The sequence below is a fragment of the Phaethon lepturus genome, unplaced genomic scaffold, assembly GCF_000687285.1.
Source record: "Phaethon lepturus isolate BGI_N335 unplaced genomic scaffold, ASM68728v1 scaffold36500, whole genome shotgun sequence".
Classification (NCBI taxonomy): domain Eukaryota; kingdom Metazoa; phylum Chordata; class Aves; order Phaethontiformes; family Phaethontidae; genus Phaethon; species Phaethon lepturus.
Window position 1 is genome coordinate 5,180 of NW_010510466.1, and position 10,127 is coordinate 15,306.

The 10,127-nt window shown below is 54.5% G+C and overlaps 1 protein-coding gene across 1 annotated transcript; it reads right to left on the bottom strand.

The window, feature by feature from the left end:
* Window positions 1-2,127: 2,127 nt before the first annotated feature.
* On the bottom strand, window positions 2,128-10,073 carry AES (amino-terminal enhancer of split; the record flags this gene model as incomplete). Its single annotated transcript, XM_010297145.1, has 6 exons — window positions 2,128-2,359; window positions 3,023-3,097; window positions 4,533-4,595; window positions 5,984-6,028; window positions 8,429-8,492; window positions 9,976-10,073. Coding segments are annotated over 6 exons (567 nt in total), but the record flags the coding sequence as incomplete, so codon positions are not given.
* Between the last annotated feature and the right edge of the window lie 54 nt (window positions 10,074-10,127).

The following is a 10,127-nucleotide window of genomic DNA, read 5'->3' on the forward strand; positions in this document are numbered from 1 at the left end:
CCCACCCTCGGGCATTTGGCCTGATCTTTGCCCAGCACCAGCAGGACAGGGGCACAGTGGCTGCTGCTCCCCTCCTGGCTTTCACCAGGGCCCCCATCTGCACCGCCACAGTCCTCCGACCTCACCGGGCAGCCAGGGCACCAGAACCCCCCCCTCCCTGCTCCCGACAGAGCTTCCTTCCCAGGGGAAGGAAATTTTCCCACTCCAGCTGGCCTGGGAGATACAGAGGGGAAGATGTTATCGGGGCAAAGCAGGCTTTGAAGCCAGAGGACAGCTCTAATTATTGGCAGCCAATTCCATTACAGCAATCTCAGCCCCAGAGCAACACAGGCCAGATTTTCCAGAGGGGCCGAGTGCCACAGAAGCAGCTTACCCTCTGCACCCACAGGAAAAAGGAATTACGCACAGGCAGAGCAGACCCGCAGCAGCCCCCAGAGCCCATTCCCATGCGTTACCAAACCGCGCCGCTCTGCTCCAGCGGAGAGCCGGTGAGCCCTCAGCAGCACGCTGCTCCAGCCCTCCTGGCTTTTCAGCCGGAGGGCTCCCAGGTCCCTTCTGCCACCGCCCGCTTTCACCTTGCTCTCCAGTTTGTTTTTGCTTTGCCTGGGCATCCTCCTTGCTCTGGCTCCAGCAGACTCCAGCCAAAGCTCCAGCGTGGGCACATGGCTCCATAAGGCTGTGGGAGGGATCACATCCCAGAGTGGGATGCAGGCAGCGAAAAAAGTCCTCGTTCTTCCAGCTGCTGTGGAGACGAGAGCAGGAGAGAAGCCAGAACCAGAAGTGTCAACCTTAACCCCCCCCCGAGAAACCTCCAGTGAGGGGGCCCCCCAGGAGGGGCAGCGCATCGCACCAGGTAAGGCAGGGACTGGTCTGGGACACGCTCACCTGGAGGAGGGAGGGCAGCTCTTCCAGTCACCTCCCACAGCCCGCTGGGTGCCATGACAGCACATGGGGAAACCGAGGCAGAGTCCAAGGTTAGCCAGCAAAGCTACCTCTTCTCCCCCACCAATTCCCCTACAGGGCGGGGAGCAGGAGAGGGAGGGAAGTATTTGAAAAAGGCAGCAAGAAAGCAGGCAGCAAATCACAGTTTTAACCAACCTTCTTATTTCTTTATTTGAAAGGCACAGCTTGTACGTCCTTGATACAGCATTTTCAGTTCCTCTTATTATAGGTCAAGTGATTAAACACAAAAAGCAAAACAAGATCTTTCTAAAGGACTATATACAAACACCAGATTATTATTTTATTATTTTTTTGTTCCATTTTTGTGGGGTTTTTGGGGTTTTTTTTTTTTTTAGAAGACACGCTAGCGCACGGAGATAAGAACAGAGAAAGCTGCTGTATCCTCTACATGGGGCAGGGGCACAGGGAGGGGGAGGACCAGGAAAGGCGCTGGGTCTGCCTGCCCCTCTGCCCAGCTGCCCGAGCCCCCTGAAGCCAGGTGCTATGCCAAGGAGAGCGCGTGGCAGAGGCTCCCCCTCCAGCCCGAGGCCAAGGAGCAACCCCGGCAGCTGGAGCGTCGCACTGCCGTGGTGCCGCAAGACTGGTTAAGATCGGATACATGCAGAACAGCAAGGTGCCGGCCTGCTATTAGTGCAGGAAGGGCGGAGGGAAGATGGGGCCAGGGCGATGCGACAAGTCAAGAGCGCTTGGGGAGGGAGGAGATGGTTTTGGGGCAGGGATCCCAGCAGGGAGTTGTGTGCAGAAACCGTTAGGCTCAAGGGGCATCTTTAAATACCAAGGAGAGAGCAGCAGGCAGAGGGGAGCCAGACGCACCGAGGAGCCAGGACAGCCAGGGGGCAACTGGCCCCGGAGCAGCCCAAGCCAGGTTCTGGCTCGGCTCTGCGACAGAGCTGGAGCAGGGATGGGGGAAGCCAGGCTGGGCATAGGGAGAGCATGATCGGCCACACGGTTACTGCTATGGCGCTTGCATTGCTGCAGAGCAGCCTGTCCGCTGGGATGGCGGTGAGGGCACCCCCCAGGCACTGCTGCCCATGGGCACAGGCCTGGCAAGCTGCCACCAAACACAAGCCCCCGCGATTCTGCTGCACAGCAACTAGAGAGAAATACTGCATCTTGCATTAACACCCACCCCCCCCCGCCCCAAGCAGCCCCTGCCCCCGGTCTCCCATTCATTCTAATCCGATTTCTCCCCATCATCATCTTGGTGGGCATCCCCATCATGGCCGTTCTTGTCCTCCTTGGAGAGGTGAGCCTGGGAGCCCAAGGCCGAGAGCGAGAGGAGCCCAGTGCCAGCGCTGACAGCAGGAAGGGACGGGGGCTGGAGGCCCACAGGGAGCGGAGTCAGAGGCAGAGCGAGGGCTTGGAGCTGTGACAGCTGGTGAGCTTGAAGCTGCTGCTGTAAAGAACGATGGACAGACAGGAAGACAAGAGAGGGATATTGTAATTTTGAGTGCATTTGGACAACCACCCAAGGGCCTGGGCTGCCCAGACAAGACTGTGCCAGCAACCAAGCTTAAATGAGGGACCTCAGGGTCCTGGAAAGCACCGCAGCCTCGGGTGGGGAGGAAGAGATTCTAGAGTTCTTAGACTGTAACAGCTTCAAGAGAAGACTCAAAAGTGTGTCCCCAGCACAACACACAGCCCTTAGCCCACAAGACATCTGGCCTCAGACTCTGGCATGCTCCAAGGATGCAGTTAAAGACCTCCCGACCTTGACCAAGAACAGATGGTGTTTTCGTGTCAAGAAGCTGCTGCAGTTCCTGCCCAAAACCAAAGCTCCTCTGCTTGCACCCTGCTGGGACAGAGCAGGAATCCACGCTCCCCGGCAAACCCATGCCCATGGCATAACAAGTCTGGACAAAACCAGCCCCATGCCAGCAGGGCCAGCCCAGCACTCACAGCCTCATCCCAGCAGGGCTGCAGCACCGCACGTGGAACAGCCTCTTCCCAGCATGTGGGCCACATCCCCAGGTCATGACTCCCCTGCCCAGCTTGGTCTTGAAGGCCAAAGGCACAGATTCCCGTCCCTCTGAACCCAAACTAAACATGCATCACGTACACGGATGATGGAGTTCAGTTCTGGTGCTGTAACCTGCTTGGCTCGTTCAATGGCTCCCAGGACTTGCTGCTGATGCTGGTATGTAGAGAACAGAGGATTTCAGGGTCATTTTCTAGTATCACAGGGAAGCAGAACAGGGACTCAGCCCTGCTGGGTCTGACACACACACGTACGTTATCTCAGCTGCTAGCACCGAGATGTCAGGGCACAGAGGCAGGCTGGTTAACTCCACAGCTGGAGACACCTGCACGCACTTCATTTTGTGACAAGGACCTCATGCCACTGAGGCCCGCAGTAGCGAGGAGCAGGGAAGGAGGCATGCTTGTCTCATTCCAGTTCCTCACCACAGGTTTAAGCAGGTCCCCTCTTACTCTCATCCTTGTCCTGCTCTGCACAGGCCCAGCGATCCTTGGCCAGACAAGCAATGCCTCTCACCCTGCATCCCCTCTCCAACCCAGACCTGACACAAAATGAGACCCCCTAACAAACAAAACAAACCCTAAAATCAGAACCTGTTGGTCGGCTCACCACTCTGTGGGACATACCCCAGGTGCGAACTGCAGCAGCTGGAAGATGCTGCTGTGGAAGAGCCCGGCATGGCTGCTCCAAACACAGGCAGGAAAAACAGCTATATCACATACTTTAAAAAATAAAGGACAACTGTACTTGCTCCTGAGAGCACAAGGTCTCTGAAAACCAGGCCTGTTCGCTGCACTCCAGCAAGTGGATTTTTCTTTCTATCTTGGCAGTAGGACAGGGCTGGGGAGGGGGAAGGGGTTGCATTAAGATGCAAAAAGGTTTAGTCGTGGCTTAGTTATTAGGCAGCTCTGATCTGATCAGCAAGCCACTTTGTCTTTTCCAAGAACAGGTGGGTGGGAAAAAAAACACAGCCTCCATCCCACAGGTAGTCCTGACCAAAAAAACCAGCCATGGGAACAGCTGTGGAGTTTAGGCTCTGTGGGGAGATGGACAGATACAGCACTACAAATGCTTCATCTTCCTCCTGCCTCAGGCAGCAACTCCCAAGCCCTCCCAATTAATTTCTCAGGGGAGTGGGAGGAGCCCATCAGCTGCATTAATGAATGAGGCAAGAGGAGCCAGATCTCAAGGAGGAGCCATATGGAGGTATTTTTTTTAAATGCCCTCCTCCCCCAATTAGCCACCCAAAGCTCCCACCACCCATGCAAAAGTGGCCAATGACTCGAATCACAGGCAGGAAAGAACAGAGCCCATCTTTGTCCACAGCTGCCAACAAAGGGGATGGACAGGCACATTAGCCACCGCACAGCACCTGGTGGGGCTACTTGAACGCCTCCAGGCCAAACCTGTCCTGAAGAGCTCGTCTTGCACAGGGGCTGAGAGCAAGCGACAAGGTTTCCCAGACTAGGGGCGAGGATCTGCCCATGCGGGAGGGCCATGGCACCTCGCTGCCCCGCAGCAGGATGGGGGTCTCCACTCCCCCCGTCAATGTGCCCCTGAGCCAGAGCCGAGGCCAAGCTGGGGGACTCACCTCTTGTGAAAGGTAGGGCAGAACCTGTGCACAAATCCCATTTAGCCTCTTGACGATTTCAGCCTAGAAGGTGGGAAGAACAGAGAGGAAAGGCATCAGGTAGCTTGGGACTGACCACTCTCAGCACCAGCTGCCCCACCTTCCCCCTCCCCATGTAGGGCCTGAGTCCCCGAATGCCCCTAAGAAAACATGCTCCCCCGGCAAGATGCTGTCAGCATCCTGGTGCCACAGGAGGGGTGTGTGTCATCTCACCCCCAAGGTCCCTCCCTACAGAGTTAAATGAATCAATGCTGCTGACTGCAAAGAGCAGGTTTTCAATATTCTCTTCCCTTTCCAGGTCTCTGATATTCATTTAATGAAGTCAAGAGCAACCAGAGAGAAAACTTATTACAGACCCAGGTGGGGATGTATTGAATTACATTTGCCATGCAGACACAGAGACACACGTGCTGCCTCCGCTGAGAACCCTGCTCTGCCCCAGAGACTGGCTGCTCAGCCTTCTTGGACTCCTCCTCCCCAAAGGCAAGTGTTTACCTGCTGCCAGCCTCCCCACAGCTGAGCTGCAGGACTGGGGCTATTCAGGGAGACCACAGGGACTGGGCAACTTCTCCACTAGCCTCATACAAGCAGGTGGCAAATTTTGGGGTGCTAAATGGGAAAACTCCTGGAAAAGAGTAAAGCTACCAGCCCTTCGCAAATCACTTTCCAATGGAGTCAAAAGAAATACAGAGCCAAAGGGTTTAGGCATGCACCAAAACCAGCCAACGGGGCCCCACCAGCATGTCAGGGGAGTGGACTAGGCTGGGAGACAGTTCATGGCACAGCAGTGAGGATTCGTGGCTCAGATCCTTTACCAAGATGCAGGTTTTCCCAGGGAAGCCACTCTTGTGGGCTTACCAACCGGGGCAATGGGATTGGAGGCACCAAGCATAAAGAGTGGGGAGCTGAATTGTGCTAAGAGGCTTATAACTGAGCCATGACACACAGATGACTGTCACTGGAAGCTGAAGCCAGATAGAGTCAGGCTCAGAGGAGGCTCATGTTGTTAACAGCACAGGTAATTAGCCACTGGGGATAATTAACAACTTCACCACAAGTGAGGGTAATGAATTAACTTAATTTGGGGGGCTCTTCAGATGAGGGCTCACATCTGCTGACCGACTGGGAGCCACAGCTCCACACCCCACCTGCACTGCCTTGTCCAGTGCTTAAATACCTATTCAGACCCTGGGCAGAACCAGAGCATGCCTGCAGCCTGGGGTGGGAGCCCTCAGTCCAGCACTGCAATGCTGAGAGGTGGGGAGTGCCTGCATTTTGAAGGCAGCTCTGGCATTTTACGGGCTCCTGGCATTTCTAGTTCCTGAAATACCACTGAAGTGACAGAGGACAAGGCACAGCAGACAACCCACCCTCCCCAGGAATTAGAGCACTTGGACATGCCTTCTCCCTACCTGTTTGTGCATTTCAATATTCAGCCCGTAGGACATCTCATAATACTGTAGAGTGGGGGAGAAGAGAACAAAAAAAAAATTGTAAGTCAAGTCTCCACCAGGTAAAGAGGCTCCATACAGCAGTGCTGGGAACTACTACTGCTTTCCTAGCAAGGTCTTCTACAAAGGCTGGGCAAGGATGGAAGAAGAGGCTGTCCCTAGGAAACAAAGACAGCAGGAGGCAAATACAGACAGAGACCCTCCAGATCTAAGGCAGAAGCACTGAGCCCAGGTGCTCCCTGCCTGCCCTGCTCCAGTCTCATGCTGCTGCAGACAGAGACCTGGGGACTTGCTGACTGGGCCCCATGCAACACCCCTCACAGACACCTTTCAGCAGTCTGCATCAGGTGAAAGTGAGTGATACTGCTTCAAACCTGGAAAAAGTCTCAGGGCTCCACAGACTTCCATAACCACAGCCAAAAGAGACTCTGCAAGCTTTGCCTGGCCAACATCCTAAAGCCCACGTGGCTGCTTCAGCAGCAAATGGAAGAGATCACAACTGGGCTTCATCTAGCAAGTAACACATCCAGCTGCACACAGCTCCAGATGTTTGGGAAGAAGCCATTACGGGGAAAAAAAAAACCCCACAAAAAAAATCCACCCAGAAAACCCCGCACAGCAGCAACAGGCAGCTACAGAGCAACCTATTAGCAGCAGAAGCTAATTCCTGACCCCTGGATGTTTGAGAGTTTATAAATCTCCTCCCTTGGCTTGCAGGTTGCAATCCTGATTCTTCTGCAGGGAAAGAAAATTCCCCATCTGTGCTTATCTAATTCAAGGAGATGACAACTGGCGTTCTGGTACTGACACCACAACTCTGAGAAGCACCCAGCTTGGTATTGCCATAATCTCAGCCTGTTCTAACACCACTGCTAGCTCTCGAGGCTTCTTTGCATTCTGAAGACTGAGCAGGAAGCAGGAGCCTGACTCCCAAGCTGCTAATTGTGACTTATTCAAAAATCAGAGCAGCTGTAGCAGCTTTGCACATTAACAGAAACCCTCCTCTTTGCTTCCTGTGACTCGCTGTGGTGGGGAGTGACAGCAGCTCTGAGCGACTCCAGCTCAGCCATGCAGATGAGGCAGGAGCTGCTGCGCCTGCAAAGCCTGGAGTGCTGCACAGCAAGCAATAGCCCTTCCCCTCTGGCACCAACCTGCTGATGGAAACCTGAATCGATTCTGGTGACTGTCAGCATTAAGGGGAAAAAAAACATATCTCAGCCACACCTGGAGATGAGCCTCCATACAGGCTGCAAGGCCCAATCATTTATCAGTGAGAATGGGGCAGGCTTCTCCATTAATATACAAGGAATGCTGTGACCTCTGCTTCTTGGCCCCAGCCCCAAGCACACCTTGCTCCCCACAGTCTTGGAGTCTGGGCAGTACAGGATGATGGAGGGGCCAGCTCCCTCATTTCTGGTTTTAAAGTCCTAACTCTCCTCTGAAGAGCTGCCGTATTAATTTCTACATCTTATCTCTTCTTTTCAGGGCAGGTGCAGCAGCTGGCAAGCAGGCACCAGCTCATCTTTATGGACAGTATCACAACCTCCCGTCAGCTCCTTGATAGGAAAGGAACAGACCACAGCCTTGCCTGGCATCCCTCCCTCTGCCACAAGGGCTCTTCCATGCATGGGAAGACAGAGGCATTACCTGTCAGGCAAACAATCACCCTGCCTACAAGAACATGGCTGTTTCCTGGTGGATTTCTCTTTAAAGAGTTACAGCTAAGCCTGCTGCCTGTGTGTGGCACTATGCCTCATGCCATTACCAGGCACTGCCCTGGGATTTGCACACTTTGTGCTGGGACACAGACACTGGTGAGATGTGCTAGCACTTTGCACCATGGCTCCACAAGACTGCCAGGGTCACGAGAAGGTGCAGAGGGTTTAGCTCTCACATAGCAGCTGGTTTCTGCTTCCAACTTCCACCAGGCTTGTGGTGTTTCCCAGCTTCACAATTTCTCAGAGCACTGCTTTGTCTTTCACTGGCCACGACTCTCAATGGAGTCCCCAGACGCCTGTACACCAGCACCTTGCAGCTCCTTCTTGGGTGCCTAAGAGCTGCCACATCCCCCAGAGCACAAGGGAGTACAGTCAAGTAGCCAGTCAGCGGAAAGGCCAAGGACCCCATCACCACCCATCAAGCGGTCAGCCACTGGGTTCATCAGTTCTCTATGTCCAACAATTCGCTGATACTTCCCCGCATTTCAACAATCCACTGCATGCAGACAACACAAAATATAAAAAAGCCCTGCTTTCAGAAAAACCAGGGCCAGCCTTGCCTAGAGACCTGCTGCTTCATGGGGCGAAGCTACCCCGCCAGGCAAAACCTAGGCACAGGCACCTGCTCACTGTGGGAGTCCCCACCCACGCCACCCATGTGCTCTTGGCTGCTGAGGCCAGTCCTTACCATGACATAGTGACGCTGCATCTCCGATTTTTCACTGGCTAGTTTGTCACATTCCAACTTCAAGCTGAAAAGCCAGAAAACAGTAAGAAAACCACAAACAAGAGGCGAGAGTCGATTGCCACAGAGCAGCTGCTTCCATCCCGGCTAGGCTGGGACACCAAAGGGTCTTTTTGGACACCGCCATCCAGACTCCAAAGGGTGGCTGGAGCTGGGTCACACTGTGCTGGCACAGTGGCGACTGCAACAGAGCTTTCTCCCATCTTCCCAGCTGGAGTCCCAACAACACACGTTCAGGAGAAGCAGCACAAGGCTATCCACCAGCTGGACACCAACGTCCCCCAGGCAAATCCTTTCAGTGGGAAGCAGAAAGCTGGGCAGAAGCAGAGATGGCTGCCCAAGGAGGGGTTTGCCTTTCCTCAACTGATTGCTGGCAGCTGGGGACAGCTTCTAGCAGAGGCCTGTCTGCAGCACTCGAGAGATGCTGCGATACAACTTCAAAACCAAAGCCAGATCCATTTCTGGATGGTGGGGTGGAGGCCCAAGTGCAGCACATCCCTCCAGAAGAAAGGATTTTTTCTGTCCCCTAGGCTCTTCACACCCTTCAGAGAAAGTGCTGCTGCTCCCAGTGTTTTATGGGATTCCAACTCACCAGCTGAGCAATTGCAGCCAGCGTGTGCTGTGGTTTTATGTTTCAAACAAGAAACAGCTTCACCTACACAGAACTTGCTTCTTCTCGAGCAGATTAAATCCGAGGGGGTGGGGGGATAGCCTCCCTTCCAGCAGGACTGTTTCTTGGGCTCCCCTACTCCCTCACTGGCACTGCTCAGAGACACTGGGAATTAGCCACTTCCCAGTAGGTTTTCCGTCTCCTCCTGCCAGAACGACACCACCTCAAAACCGTGACCCGTCTGCCCAGTGGAGCCTAGGCTGAGGAAAGGCAGATGGGGAAGTCGCAGCCACATGGCACATGCCACAACCGGCACCTCGCAGCCTGCTAGGCCGGGGTGGAGGGCATCACCCAGTCAATTTAACCCAAGAACTTCATGTTTATTTCAGACACACAAAGCAACAGACTATCACAAGCCAGCTTTCGGGTCAGCAGAAGTATTTCCATACACACCCGCAGAGAAGCGGAAGCTTTTGTATTTAAGTGCTCCCTGCAGCACTTGCTGCCCGGGAGAGGCAGCCAGCGAGAAGAACTGAGGAAAACTCCCAGCAAGACACGGGAGGCCTGGCAAGCCTGTGCACAGTCCTGGCCGAGCTGTGCTCAAAGGAAAGACCTCGGCTGGAAAGGGAAGACACGCATTCTCCTCGCTGGGCTCCCAAGTGGACGTGACTAATCCCCTGCCTTAGGCCCTCCTCTAGCCAAAGGTAACCCAAGCTACACAACCAGGTCCCCTCCTTGACATTCCCATTCAAGTCCATTCAGCGAAGCAACGAAGCAGAAGAATCAGTGTGATTCTTGGGTGTCGTGCCGCTGCCTGCCAGCACAGCGGAGGCTGCGGGGCAGATCCAAGCCGGGCCCATCTGCGTGCGGGAGCACGTACCTGTGGTACTGGGCCTGCAGGAGCTGGAACTCGTCCTTGATGCGGTCGCAGGAGTCGGAGGTCGTGAACTTCAGCTGCTGCGGCAGATGAGAGGAGCCCTTGAACAACAGGAGACAGCACTGGGTGCCAGGAGCAGGCAGCCTGCACGTCCT